This window comes from Mandrillus leucophaeus, unplaced genomic scaffold (assembly GCF_000951045.1).
Source record: "Mandrillus leucophaeus isolate KB7577 unplaced genomic scaffold, Mleu.le_1.0 Scaffold411, whole genome shotgun sequence".
In the NCBI taxonomy this organism is placed as follows: domain Eukaryota; kingdom Metazoa; phylum Chordata; class Mammalia; order Primates; family Cercopithecidae; genus Mandrillus; species Mandrillus leucophaeus.
This window is the reverse complement of record NW_012104377.1, coordinates 415,204-430,441: the sequence shown is the minus strand read 5'-3', so window position 1 is coordinate 430,441 and position 15,238 is coordinate 415,204. Positions and strand designations below refer to the sequence as shown.

Here is a 15,238-nt window from a genome sequence, read left to right as displayed (position 1 = left end):
AGGAGACATGATGACTAAGCAAGAAGAGCAATTTCATTTCCTGGGTAAAGCACAAGACTTAGTCAGAAAACTTGGGTTGGAGGCCCAGCTCTGCTATTTCCTAGCAGTGTGAATAAGGAAATCACATGCACTCTCCAAACTTCAGTTTCTTCCTCTGTAGAATAGACATTGTAATGATGCCTTTCCAGCTCATCTTCCAGGCCACTGAGAACAGAATGAAGCCAGTGAAAGCGGCCTGTACCTTTTTGATGAAAAACTGAAAGTGCTATTTAATGTGCAAGAAAAATATTAGCCATTGTTCTTGAAACATATCTTTGGTTTTTATGGCAAGGTGTACAAAGTGATGCTCCACTGAATAAAATGCAGTGAGGGGAAAGGAAAACAGAGTGGAAACCAAGTTTGACATTTTGATTTCCACTGACTTCTCTTTGTCTTGAATGTCCAGTTGGCCCCCTGATTGGCAAGTACTGTGGGACCAAAACACCCTCTGAACTTCGTTCATCGACGGGGATCCTTTCCCTGACCTTTCACACGGACATGGCGGTGGCCAAGGATGGCTTCTCTGCGCGTTACTACCTGCTCCACCAGGAGCCGCTAGAGAGTGAGTTGGCCGATTGGGAACCTCTGTCCTGTCCTTCCATCAGGGCTGTAAGGGTGTACAGGTGAAGAGAGGCTGAGCTCTATAAGACAGAAGATGGGAACTCCATGGAATTTATGGTGGCATCTGAGTTTAGAGGCGCCCACATCCTCTTGCCAGGAAGAGGTTGATGAGAAAAGAACACATGTCAATCTGGGTGCTTATTTCTTTAATATATATATATATATATGGAATAAGAATTAGTTATTTTCAGGGCAAGTCATGGCACCATCTCATACCTCAGTTTCCTCATCTATGAATGAAAGAGAGGTTAGTTAGGATGCTCTATACAGGGTCCCTCCTCTGCTAACATTTTTTTAGTCTGTAGCCATTTTTTTCCCCTCTCAAAATCTCAGGGGCCATTGTCACAAAACTGAACCATTTTAAACCTCTCTCTGTATTTTTTGACATTAACCATCTCTGGGCCTGGGTAATGTTTTCCTGACTAGATTGGTACAACTGCTTAGACCTGGACTCCACACGTCCACCAGAGATAGTTTGCGGAGCTTTTACTATGTGCCAGGCACCAAGCAAGGAATTAAAAACTGTCACTCTGACCGCAGCTGCTGTGGGACTTGCGGTCCCTCAGCACTGAGCAACATCTTCAAATCAGCTGCTCTTGGACATGTGTTTCAAATGTGCTGCCATTTCTACCTAAAGACCCAAACGATAACTTTTTTTTTTTTTTTTTTTTTCTTGAGACAGAGTCTCTCTCTCTCTTGCCCAGGCTGGAGTGCAGTGGCTCGATCTCAGCTCACTGCAACCTCCACCTCCTGGTTTAAGCGATTCTCGTGTCTCAGCCTCCCAGGTAGCTGGAACTATAGGCATGCGCCACCATGCCCAACTAATTTTTGTATTTTTAGCAGAGGTGGGGTTTTGCCATGTTGACCAGCCTGGTCTTGGAACTCCTGGCCTCAAGTGCTCTGCCTGCCTCCGCCTCCTCAAATGCTGGGATTATAGGTGTGAGCCACCATGCCCAGCCCCAAATAAGTTTCAAGACTAAAGAAGCACTTTTAAGAATGCTTCAAGCTGTGGAAATCCTGCCCTGATTGCACACAACTCACCATATATGTAACTACAGACACAGCAGCCTGGCCTGCAGGAAGGTTGCTGGGTTTTGCATTTGTTTTTTCATCAAAGAGCCTCTGAAGATTGAGTGACAAAGAAACAGTATGGCAAATTGCACCAGGTCCCGTGAATGGCCAGTGCAGTCACAGAGTAAAGAATAGGCTTATACCTGATAAGGATTGCTAGCTGGCCCATCTTAGACACATGCACACACCCGTATCGATCTGTGTTCATGGCATTCATGGAAGGACAGCAATGCAACTGACAGCACAAGGCCAGAATAAGTGACTGCTGGGTCTATTTGTCCAGACAGGTGGTGCAGGGGAATAGAGAGTGACATGCATGTGCTCATGGAGAGGTTTCCCAAAGACAAGTATTCATGCTTTGTAATGTCTGTCTTCGGTGCCAGAACTCACAAGACAGTTGAGTGAAAAAAGAAAGAAGCAGAAGTGCCTCCTGGGTGTTTATTAATAAAGCAGGCTTTCCACAATGTATCAGCTCACCCGAATTGCCACAAGTCTATCTCACATTTACCTGTATTGCAATAATGGTGCATCTGGCATCTGTAGCCTGCAGCACTAACAGTTTTTGTGCTTTAAATTATATTTTTAATTTGTATGATGATTCTGTTATTTATCCATAGTCTGATTTCTTTTAGGTCCCATTTAGTTTCTTTCAGACCCAGAGGGGTTGTTAAGCTCTATGACGTGGTGTAGTTGTTTTTAAAACATGAGCATATAATTAGGGTCTGTTAAATGAGGAAATGCCTGCAAGGACTTGTGCCTAGAAGGGAGGCAACATTTGGGGAACCCCGGGGTATGAGGTTGGAAGGCCTAACTCTGCATTTGACCCTCTCCTTTCCCCAGACTTTCAGTGCAATGTCCCTCTGGGCATGGAGTCTGGCCGGATTGCTAATGAACAGATCAGTGCCTCATCTACCTACTCTGATGGGAGGTGGACCCCTCAACAAAGCCGGCTCCATGGTGATGACAATGGCTGGACCCCCAACTTGGATTCCAACAAGGAGTATCTCCAGGTACTTGTGCAGATAGCAGAGGATGTGCAGAGTGTGTATGTATTGCTGGAGTAGGAGGGTAGCTCCTCAAATACAGTGGACAGAGGACACAAAGAAAATAAACACAGCATACAAGAGAACTCCACTGATTCATTCATCCAAACAGATGTGTATGCCACGCACTGGGTTACATGCTGGCATACACTGATCAGAGGGAGCCTGCCCCCGCCCTTGTGGAGATTACTGAGCCTGGGAGGAATTGTTTGGCCAGGATGCTGTTTGCCCTATCACTATAGATATTCAAGGAACATTCTATAAGCTGTTTGAATCTTCCTCATTCTTGGCACAGGGAGGCATCAGGGACATGGGGGGCATTCTCCTAAGGGCAGGTTTGTTGAGGTGCTAACTGCGCATGACAGCTTCTCATGATCTTTGCTATTTGGAGACAGCCCTGCCAGGAAGGTTTTGCACAGAGCTATCAGAAGAACACATGGGAAAATGTCACTACCAGGAACGGAACTCAAGGCGTCCAGATGCTCGGCAGCATCTCTTCAGACCATTGTTTGCTTTATTCTGAATACAACTTGCAGCTCATGTTGAGTAATCTTCCCGCACTGCACACTGCTCCAGTTCTCGTCCCCTGGGAAGAAGTAAACAGGGGAAAAGCAAGCTACTAGTTCCACACCAGAGCAGTGACTGCTTTTATGACACATGTAAGACAGCCTTGTGACCCACTGACAAGCCTGTCCTAGCTCTGATGCGACACGGTGACCTCTGCTCTAAGAAGGATGTTGCAAAGCAGACAACAGGAAAGGGAGAAAGACCACTTAGAAACTCCAGGGAGTCCACAGAGGTTCTAACAGCAAGCCCTGGGGCCATTTGTCATTGTCTCTCCTCTCTGCCTCTCCAAAAATCCATCTCCTCTCAGCCTGCAAAGCTTCCAGAAAGTTCTTTATAACTGGCATCCCCTATCTTTGACCTTCGTCTTATACTTTCTCCTATTGCCATCCACCTGTTTCTCATACGTGTAGCTGGCACTGTGTACTTATTTGAATGTTTAGTAATGCTGAGCACATTGTAGGTCACCAATAAGTGCTTACTGAATTGAATTTAGCCAGTGTGTGCTAGCTACATTTTGGTCACATGGAGACTGCCATTCAGAAACACCATGGCCAGCAAAGGAATGACATCCAGCAATTTCCAAATGGGTTTGGCATTGTGGGAGGGGAAGTACCTTAAAATGTTGGCCATCCTCCTCATAGAGCAAGAGGTCAGGCCTTGGTGCATAAGCCTAATTGCTTGGGCAGACTCTACATGCCCTTTGACCCCTTAGTGACCTGAGCAACTAAATACACAATGGAGGGAGAGGGTGTAGGGAGGGGATGCCTCTATGAGTGTGACTTTTGGAACTAGGGCATTGTAAGTGAATTGGACAGTAGAGTGGAGTAGATTCAGCCTTATTTCTTTAAAGCAGCATCTGCTTCCACAGTCCAAGGCAGGCCTTCATTTACTAAGAAGGGATTATAGTTCTAGATGTTCAATGATTGAGAAAAAATGAGTGTTGTCCCTTCATATTTGCAAAAGAGAGAAAAAAGAAAACCTAGCTTTTCAAGGTGTCTGATTTAGTGTAAGATAATGCAAGTTTAATTGTCCAATAGAATTGCAAACTGATACTAATTACAAGTACGTCTCAGCGAATCACAGATACAGGTTGGGAGAAGTTTAATGATTGCATCCTTTGGAAAACAACAAGACACTGCCCTATGTTGGGAATGGTGGTCTCTTACTCCTGCCCTCTCTTCCCCAGGTGGACCTGCGCTTTTTAACCATGCTCACAGCCATCGCAACACAGGGAGCGATTTCCAGGGAAACACAGAATGGCTACTATGTCAAATCCTATAAGCTGGAAGTCAGCACTAATGGAGAGGACTGGATGGTGTACCGGCATGGCAAAAATCACAAGGTAAATCCATGATCCTACCTTAAAGGCACATTGGACCAGGGCAGGAGGGATGGGATCAGGGGAGCTTTAAGGCGACCTCCTACAGGAGAGAGAGCCTTGTGTAGTGAGGCTCAGATAATTGATGGAGGCAAGGGTCGTGCTGGCCTTGAAAATCTTCTCTCTTAGGCTAAAGCGATTGGAGAAAACCGTTTCTCTGACAGCCCGGTTGCTGTTGCATCTTGCGCAGCAGAGAGAGAGCGAGCTTGCAGAGTGTTCTCTGACTTCAAATGAAGGAGAAAATGCATCCCCAGTCCGCTTCTCCCCACACAGGATTCACTGAACATTTATGGCCTGAGTCCCTTCCACATGCTGGGTTAACAATCACAAAACCACATGACACTACAGTTCAGGAGTTACGGAGCTCTGGAAATGAAAGGGCACAAATCCTGAGAGGGAATCACAACGTCCCGCAGAAGAAAGAGGACAATAAATAATGAAGAGAAATTCAGTTTGTCGGGGACGGGTTCTGAACTGGCAATCATGCTTAGTGGCGAGGCATTGAATTCTCTCTGCTGGCGTCTCCCGCGTCTGCGGCTCCCGGAGGTGTGGTCTGTGTGGGTGATGTGGGGCTTTTGTTGTATACATATGGATAAATGTCTGGCACTCCACTTTCTAAAGACACATGACATTCTGGGTCTGCAGCTGGCACGGGCGACGTGGGGGCTATATGTGTATATACACAGCACACTCAGCACATAGAGGCTTACTGCAAACAGCCAGGGGCTTGTGTGGGTGGGATTGCGGTATCTGTGATGGGAGCACAGGGCATGGTGCCCCCTGCAGAGCAGGAGCTGGCACAGAGGTCTGGAAGGAGAGTGTGATGTCTGGGGCATTCCCAGGCGCTGCGTCTCCTTCCCTAAAAGGGAGGTAGGGAGGGAGGAAGCGGGTCTCTCCTGTAGCGTTCCAGTTCCACCAGGCCCTGGTCTGTTAGGGTGTGAATTATCAAAATGGGTCACATGTGGCCAAGCCTTGGGAGGCCAAAGATCTTTTCCAAAGGGAATCTCCTCAGCCCCTATCACTGCCCCAAGGCAGCTTGCTCTGTCTGGTGCAGCTGGAAACCTTAGACCCAGAAAATTCTGAACTATGACGTTGGCAGCCTCACTTGGGAAACGGGAAAAGGAGTCGATTTTTTAAAAATTGAAAACACCATAGTAATGGGGTACCACTCATCTGAAAACCATGGCTTCTGGATATTACCAGGTATCTCACACACATGCACACAATTGCCCGATTTCCATGATAAAGATTGTGAGGTACTTAGTAATTGAAAGATGTGCCCGGCCAGGTCTGGTTTCCCACTGACTTGGTTGCAGGAAGACTTGCCAAGCATCCATCGGGAATGGCCAGCCTGAATTGGCACTGGGTGCCAGAAGCTTGGGGGCTGAGACCTGGTTCCACCCCAGCCTTTTCAATGATAAACTGGTAGATCTCCGAAGCTCAGCTAGCAGACGAGTGCCAGAAGCCAGGCAGGGGTGACCCCCGGGGAGAGGAGTGGGGCTCACCTGACTGTCTCCCTGTCCAGGCGCAGTGACTAAGCAGTGCGGGCCTGGAGGGATACTGTAGCATAAGCTGTTTTAAAAGCATGCAGATGGACCAGGATGCTATTTAAAACATCATTTGTAGGAAATCTGCTTTTGGAAATACCTTAGCACTGCACATTTTCATAGAATGCTGTCCTCCCTGGCTTTATCCCTGGTATTCATTCTTCAGGAAAGATATTCCTGAAATTGAATTTAGCTTTCTGGTTTTCAGAATTATTTTTCTCAACTTTTTCATAGTGGATACGTTCTCTTTTGCCTCCTCTTTCCCCACTTGGCTAGATTTCTTTCCCCAGAAGCCAAGGGGTAACTTGAGAGTTTTTTTGTTTTTGTTTTTGTTTTACTGAATTAGTCCTGCCCAAATAAACGGAGTTGGGGCAGAGGAAAAGCCCTTTCTCTTCCGCATTAGAAATTCATCCTCTGTGTACTTAGAAGGAGGCAGGAAAATGGAGAGCCTGCCAAGTAGGCATTGCCCCACTCTCCAAGCTCCTTCACCCCACTGCGGGTATGGTGGTCACCCAGGAGGCTTTCCTTGTCTCCCCTGCAAGGATGGTCTCAGCTGCCCCTTCATTAGCAGATCTTTCATTCAGATATCTGTATTTAATGGGCAGATTCCCCCTCATTCACGGTGCGTCAGTGCAGCTCTCCGGGCTGTTGGGGTTGAAATAGTTGAGTGAACCATGCCAAATAGATTTGTCAAGTCTGCTGCAGTTTGATTTGATGCCATGGGGGAGGTGGGGGTTGGGGAGGGGACTTGGGGGCAGTGGAGGAAGAGGCTTCATCCACGCCAAGTACCACCACTGAGTTTCTCTTTGTAGCCGCTGGATGGTGAGCACTGTGCCCAGCTAACGGGTGCTAAGTGATGGGCTTGAAAGTGACATTCAGACAACAGGAGTTAGCAGAAAAGCAAAGCAGAGAGGAAGGCAGCCGCCGGCTCTGCTCTGCTGTGCTCTGCAGTGCAGAGGGAAGGTTTGCAAATGCCTTCCCAGTGTGCAGGGAAGGAAGACGGAATTGTGACATTTGGGACAGAAATGTGGGAACTCGATTTCAACTCCCTGGTCACTGTCAACAGCAATGCAGCATACCAAAGACCAGGGAATTGGGGAAGGCAGAGAAAAACAAGGTTAATGAGCATGCAAGGTGGCGGGGGAGGGCTGTGCTATGTCTTTGCAAAACACTGTTTACAATGTGGACCCAGACTGGGCTGAGGCAAGGCCTAGGCCTCTGAAAGAATGCCTTCCTTCTTGCTGCCAGGGGGTGAGGGAGACTAAGGAACTCTTTTCCAGCCTCCCCTAGCCAGGGAGCAGCCTCTTCTTGGTCTCCTCCCATCCAACAGGTCATCATGAGGTCGCCTGTGAGAAAGTGGTCAGTCACCCTGTTGCTGGGGCATTGCAAACCTCCTCCTGGTAAATGCAGCCTGGTTACACAGGCCACATGCACAGCACATCCCAAATCTTTATCCAATTCCACATGCCATAAATATGGAACCTATGATTCTCATATAGGGCGGGCCCGCCTTCTGTATATTTATGGCATAACCACAAGGCAGAGAGCTCATCTGCCTGATGGAACCCATATCCAACCCACGTGCTCCCTTAAATTATACAAATTGCTTTGCATACATTTCTTTAGAAACCACAAGCAGAAATTACTGCTTTTGGTTTCCCCAGCTATATTAGTAACACCCCAGACGCAGACATGGCATTGTTAATACAACAGTAGAAGGTTCATGTATGTTTACATAATTATAGGCACAATTATGTACATACATACCAAGAGAGGCACATGGAGAGTGAAAGGAAGAGCTCAGAGGCACAAGGTCATAGTCAAGGTCCTGCCCTCCTGAGATGCTGATTCCATGAGTCTGCACTGGGGGATCAGCTGTGCCTGGGGAATAGAACCACAGCTGGTGACAAGACAGGGGAGAGAGACTATTGCCCTTATTTGTCTAGGCAAAAGCCCTTATCTTCAGTTCCCCCTCATTCGGTAAATGTGGGGATCTCCCTTGTTGACATAGCTCTGGTTAGTCACAGTGTTTCTGGGCTATTCTGATGTATTTGGAAGAAATTTGGGCTAAAAGAGAAAGTCTGTAGGGTGCCAAATGCACACTATTGGCCAGATCAAGGATGGATGGGGGGAGATAGGGATGAGGTAAGACTTGGGTCCAAGAATTTTCAGAATTACCCCACAAGGAGTGGAAGGAATGCACTGAGCTCATCACATTCATGTAAGGATGACCTCCAAGGGACTCAGAAAATCCTCAGGCACCAGCTTATTCACTAGAGAATTTCACAGAGTTTCACAACTGTGGAATTGAAGCTCTTAGAGATTAAGTACCTTGCTGCAGGGACTAGGAAACTGGAGCCTTCATGGACGGCGCCCGGTCACCAGACTTGGATGTCCAGGCTGGCGCTCTCCACAGTCTGGCCTAGGCCTTACTCTTCATCTTGAGGGAACTTGGCTTCCTACATGTTCAGTCCAAGGACTGACAGGCACACATTTTCCCGGAAAGCCTCCTCTCCAGTGAAGTTCTCTGTGCAGGATGAGCCTGGACGTGGCTTAACCCACTAGGCTCATTGCTGTGGAGCTGGGCCCCACGACAGAATCATGAGGATGGGGAGTTGAAAGGAGTTGCCATTTATTTGATTTGGCTACATCCCTTCAAAACAAATAAACACCCCACTTCAAAAATCCTCTGTCTTGTATTTATTTTCTAAATTAAAACAAATCATTTTTAAATCAGAGACTTGGGAGGAGAGAAAGAGTGGTGTCAGAAAACCAAACCCCCAAATCAGTTGGCTAACAGCTAGAGGCACAGGATGTCTATTTTCAGACCTTCTTAAACAGGGCACTGCATGACCCTGGAAACGTCTCTTAGTGGCTCCAGGCCTCAGGGTTTCCACCCAGTCCAAATGGAGTGGCGCTGCGGCTGCTATCGGCAAAGCACCTTGAGATCTGCAGATGGAACGCTCTCTGCGGACATAATTAATGGAGGAGACCCACAAAGCTCTTCTTGAGCAGAAGCAAGTTATCAATTTAAAAAGTAAGAAGGCCCCATGGGATATTTATGGGCCTCTTTAAAATCATAGGCCTGGAATGGACCACGATAAGTCATCCAGACCTTTCCCTGCATCTGATGGGGCCTGCACTGAGCTGCCTCAGATAAATGTCATCCATATCAGCCTCATTGTTCTCTTAGGGATGCAATTATGCCTCCACTTGATCATTTAAGTTTTCAGAAGAAACCTTTTTTTAAAAAACCTCCTGGCAGATGCTGGGCTTCCCCTTATTCCTTTTGTGGTGGTAATTTTGTTTGTTGTATATGAGATTAGGACAATGCCTCACACTGTAATGGGCACCAGCCTTCAGAAGTCGTGGCTAGAACGGCGTCATCGAACCATGGTTGTGTGTGCTCTGAAGGGGGCTGATGCCCCTTCCAAGTTCAAGTCCCTCAGTGTATCTGACCCCCTCAATTAAAATGGAGAAGAATCCAGTGCCCTAGGTAATTAAGTTTGTCCCTTATCCATTTGCCATGGGATGAGCTCAGACCTTTAGCCTCTCCACTTAGGAAGCTCAGGGGAAAATTTCATTATACAGAAGCTTGAACCTTTTCTCTATCAGGCTTCCGTGGCCAGCGTCACCCAGCTCCCGTGGGTGCTGAACTGTCTCCAATAGCTGAGGCGCGCCTCCCTGGCGCTGATAGCCTTGACGTTAACCTCCCAGGTCCCCGCTGTGCACAGAGCCAGTGACAAGGAGCACATAGAGGGCATGTGGAAGGGTGCTGTGATTTTGCTTGGGCTGAGGAATCATGTTCCTTGCCCCAACCCCAACTAATGTAGGTAAGCACTGGAGTGAAGCCCTCACCTGGTAGATTGTCCCACTCTCTGATGTCACCTTGTCCCTGTTCTGGTTTGCAGAGCCTCCACCGGAAGAGGCAGGCAGGGGGCAGAGGTCTCTGGAACCTCACTCCCTGTTCCCTCAATCTCTGCCCACCTGGGAGTTAAAGGCGCCTCCTTAAAAAGCCCAAACATCTGTATTAGGAGGTTTCCAGGGGTGAAGGGCCCACCCTACCCAGCTATAATGTCCTAGAATGTCCAAGTTTCTCTTTCCATCTTCCTAGGAGGACATTGGCCATTCCCCCCAAGCCTGCTCATTGCTCTGATCCTGTGCTCCTCTCCCGCCCGCTCTTCTCCTGCCCCACCCCTGAGCTGCACTCCTCCCCCTCCTCCTCCCCGAAGCGTTCCTGTCTCAAATCCTGAAACCCTAATCCTGTTAGTATGCTGTGTTCCAGGGCTCAGTGTCTCGATGGGGGTAACATAATCCCGCAGTAAATCTAGCGGGCCCCGCAGGCCCACACAGATGGGGATGCGCACATCCCCGCCCCCCAGAACACAGCCGCCCCTGCGCCTGTCTCCTCCTTCGTGTAGGAAAGTTGCCTGATGACAAAAACAGCCCGAAAGTGAAGGAGGATGAGAGCAGAGGTCATCAGAGTCCTAAATGCGTATTTTGTTGTTAGAGAGCTTCTTTGCCTATCCGCATCCCCACCTTCTCTTAATGTCTCTCTCTCTTTATATATATATATACACATATATGTGTGTGTTGTGTGTACATGTGCACACACATGCCTCTGACTCTATATCTGGCTAAGTTCCCACATCCACTAGAATGAAAGAAGCTTTAAAACAACTTTTAAAATTGTCTTTAGAGGGGAGTTTTAAAGGAAAAAGATCAGGACCATTATTCACAAACAACAAAAAAAGCCCATTGCCTTCATATTATTTCCTCCCCACCCCAGTGTAACAGTTCCCTCCCCCTACTTGCCTGTTTTGTGCAACAAATTAATTAAACAGGATGGCATTCATTGATTAGCTATTTAGTTTTACGTGTAGACCCAATGGCTGGTTTTAGAGCAGATGCAAGGGAAGGGGGTGGGAGAGGGAGGACACACAGGTCTGCAGTCAGGGTGAGTGCATGAGTCAGCACATTTGTTTCTGAGACTAGTTTTAAAAACATGCTTCTGGTTTCCCCCAGCCTCTGCCCTGCGTTCCTGCCACTTTTCTCCCTGCTTTGTTTTCCTCCTTCTTGAGTGTCTGTGCCAAGTACATTGAAAGGGAGAACTTTGGAGGCAATGAAACATTTATTAGTGGAGAGAAATATTTATTTTAAAAAAGAAGAGGAACATCTCATGCACAATGTCTACCCCAGGGCTCCAGCACTGTGCTGTCTTGGAAACATTTCCCTGCTTTCTTTGCAGTCCCTGGAGCTGGCTGACTTCAGATATTTACAGCAAAGTAGAAGTAAACAGTAGTTCACAGCACAGGTAACGAAGAGATGGGAGTGTGTAAGCTGAATACTGAAGCCCTACTCACGTGAGAGTGGTGCACGTAAGGAGAGACTGTGTTTGTCCACCAAAGGGCCCACCTCATTTGGGGAGGGTGAAACAGCCAGCTGTGTCTCTCCTCCAGGGAGCTCAAAGACTTGGACAGCATCTTCATCTCAGGCCCCAGAGGCAGGCGTGATGACAGGTAGCATCTACACTGTCCCGGCCACATGGGTATTGATAGCAAAGATGAATGGTATATAGGAAAAGGCTTTAGGCTGGGCAGAAAATCCCTCTGCTTAGAGGCCTAGAAGGTAAGAAGGCTGCAGAGCTCACTGTCCTCAGCTATGCCAGTCACTGTGTGTTCTTCCAAGACAACTTAAGGAGGGGTCAGCAAAGAAAAGGTGACTGTGACTAGAAATGGGGTGGGAAGAAGAGAAAATGTTCTCAGATGGTCTCAGAAACCATCAGTGATGCGTTCTGGCTGGATGCTTCTTACTAGATTATACACACACACACACACACACACACACACACACACACACACACACACATATATATGACGTTGAATTATATTGTCCATGCCTTGCAGACTCACAGGAATGGTCAAAATGCACTGATTTTCTTTTCCTGGGAGTGTAGATACAACCAAACTGGGATGCTGGATAGCAGCTGATTTATTTGGCAGGTCCCCTCTCCCCTAGAGGTGCAAATCACAAAATCCAGGAAATGCTGATGGTTTTCAGGCTCTGTGCTACTGACAAGAAACCAAAGGTCTCAAAAATCAATTGGAAAGTGCTGGATTATATTCAGAATTCAGAGAGGCACCAAATGGATAATCCAGACCACTTTGTGCCCTGAATTGCTTTTTAAAGTTGGTTCGTAGAGATGCACTTGAAGAAATCTTTATGTTCAGCTTAGCTCTTTTTAAATAGGCACACACATATATTTTTAATAATTATGATATAATCAACACTATCATCAGAAAACTAGGGTCACCCTGAACATACTTGTGATTTTCCTTTGGGTAGTAAACAACCATACTAAGATCTTTCTTTTAAAACGAATAAAAAATGGGTCAGGTATGGTGGCTCACACCTGTAATCCCAGCACTTTGAGAAGCCAAGGCAGGTGTATCACTTGAGGTCAGGAGTTCGAGACCAGCCTGGCCAACATGGTGAAACCCTGTCTCTACTGAAAACATAAAAATTAGCCAGGCATGGTGGCATATACCTATAATCCCAGCTACTAGGGAGGCTGAGGCAGGAGAATTGTTTGAACTTGGGAGGCAGAGGTTGCAGTGAGCCAAGATTATGCCACTGTACTCCAGCCTGGGTGACAGAGCAAGACTCCATCTCAAAAATAAATAAATAAAATAAAAAATAAAAAATGTATGTCCTCTGTGACATCCAGCTTCTAAAGCAGATGTTAACATTCAATCATTCTGTTTGATATATGCCTATCTGAGTATAACATACAAGGCAATCCACTGATTTTTCTCAGATACCTCACTGCAAAGTTGTGGTCTGAAAATTGTTGGCCTGAAGGCGGGACTTGGGAGTAGTTGTGGCTTTTAGAACTTGAAACTATCCCACCTGTGCAAAGACCCACTTGTGACTTGTGACTTGGCTTACACGCTAACATCTGTCCTGGGTGCTATGCAAGTCTCGGAGGGAAGGCCAGTAAACGTAAGTGTCTATCTGCAAGCCTGTTATCGACTTGATTTTCCTGAAGGAGAAACCAAGGTATCTATGGTTTATTGATTTACCTATAGTGATTCAGTGAGTCATCAGGGAATAGGGAATAAAACCAATTTCCTGGCGTCATTTCCCATGCACACAACCCCTTACCTTGCAATGCCTAGACTGGAAGCCAAGAATCCATCTCAGTGAATTTGATCAGAAAACATATGAAGGGTGATTCTAAAACCACAGAAGCATTGAGAAAGTCATAAAGATGTATAATATATGAAAGCATTTACTAGCTATAAATAGGGGAGATGCAGGGAGAAAAATAGAGACCTTGTAAACCCATTGGGTCAGGATAAATAGAAACTGCTTAATATTTCATTAAAAATGGATTTTCATAAATTGCACTTTGATATCTTTGGGCAAAAGACAATATGTAAGGACTAAGGTGTTGTTATTCATGACTCTTTGTTATTAATAATTTGAACTGGTATTGAAGCAACACATCAACAGGGTATACTTGCCCTGTGAGTGGGGCACTCCCCATGTGTTCCGGGCACTATTCAAAGTGTACAAAACATCCACAGCAATTGTCTGCAAAAGCACTTAGGCTGTAAGGGACAACGGGTAACTAAAGTGCCCTGTTGCAAAGTGGACACTGTTAAAGCAGTTCAAACCACAAAAAGTCATGTGAAGAAAGGTTTAGAAGCAGGGGGCCAGAGAGAACCTTACAAATCAACTCATACAATCCCTTCATTTAACAGAGGAGGAAATTGGGGCCCGAGGGAGGTAGAGATATTTGCCCACACTTATGAGCTAATTAGCAGCAGAGTGCGGCTCCTGGCTTCTGATTCAGTAGTAGGTTTTTTTGTCTTGTGTTTCCCACTATACCACACTCTGAGTGAGAGGTGTGTTAAAAATCTAATAAGATGTTGTTCCTTCACCATCCAGAGAACAGAGGGCAGATGTGAACACAAAGTCAAGAGCAGACAAGAAAACAGTTCAGGAACTAGGCTTGGAAACGTGAAGGGTAATCTGAAGCTAAGTTGAAAAGATCCTTCATTTGATTCAAGGGTGGGAGAAGAGTAGGCAAAATGAAAGGGCAGAGTGCAGTTCAGTTGAAGCAGTCAGGTAGATGGCCTAGGGGATACAAACTGTGTGCTTGCCTCCCTTCCTGACTGATGATACTGTAAGCAGAGATTAGGGGGTTCACCCAGAGCCTGTGGCCACATGTATCCATGGGAAGACCGACCCCCTCCCTCAGCTCATACATGCGAGCATGTGCACCCCATGCCCATGTGAGCCACACTCATGCACACACCGCCACCCCAAAGACAGTCCAAATACACAATCATTTACTCACTGAGGAAAGAAAAGGTCTCTTAGTGTTGCCTGCCAAGGCTGAGAAATGCCAGGGTCAGATAAGATAAAATTGGATATTAGCAACACATAAGACATGCTGTGTTTCTAAACGGCACCAGCGTGGTGTGTATGCTGTGGATTAGCAGCAGTGTTAAAGTTCAGATCCACTCAACTTTCCAATGATGCATTCACGTGGCAAATAAAGCTTTTTTCCCCCAATGTGAACTCCTTAGCGTCTCCTGATGGCGACCACACACACAGTCCCCATCACCATCTTCAGAGAGCAGGCCAGTGGAGGCCCCCCGCTGCTGCTCACAGCACCCGTCCGAAATAAGCAAAGTGCTGCATTTGCTTCTTCCTTGCCAAAACAAAACAAAACAAAACAAAACAAAAACAAACAGATAGCTTCTGCCTCATGCTGAATTCTCAGAGAACTGATGAATCTCTTTTTTCCTTGGATCCAGTTCCCCATCCCTTTCCTGAGAGCTGTGGAGCCCTTTATCAGTACGAAGCAAGCAGGCTCAGGCACCACTCCCCTTGGGCCTTCCTCAGGGTGTCTGGCCCTAACCCTCCTTCCTTCCATTGCCTTGGCTTTTCTTCTTCCCTTG

General features: G+C 46.8%; 1 protein-coding gene across 5 annotated transcripts in view; it reads left to right on the top strand.

Moving 5' to 3' along the window:
* The window catches only part of NRP2 (neuropilin 2), a 112,677-nt gene that overhangs the window by 40,863 nt on the left and 56,576 nt on the right, over positions 1-15,238 (top strand). For all 5 annotated transcript variants that reach the window (XM_011992468.1, XM_011992467.1, XM_011992466.1 and 2 more), the window contains exons 5-7: positions 446-601; positions 2,572-2,741; positions 4,528-4,683. In XM_011992468.1, the coding sequence (XP_011847858.1) occupies positions 446-601; positions 2,572-2,741; positions 4,528-4,683 (482 nt within the window). The remainder of the gene's footprint in view (positions 1-445; positions 602-2,571; positions 2,742-4,527; positions 4,684-15,238) is intronic.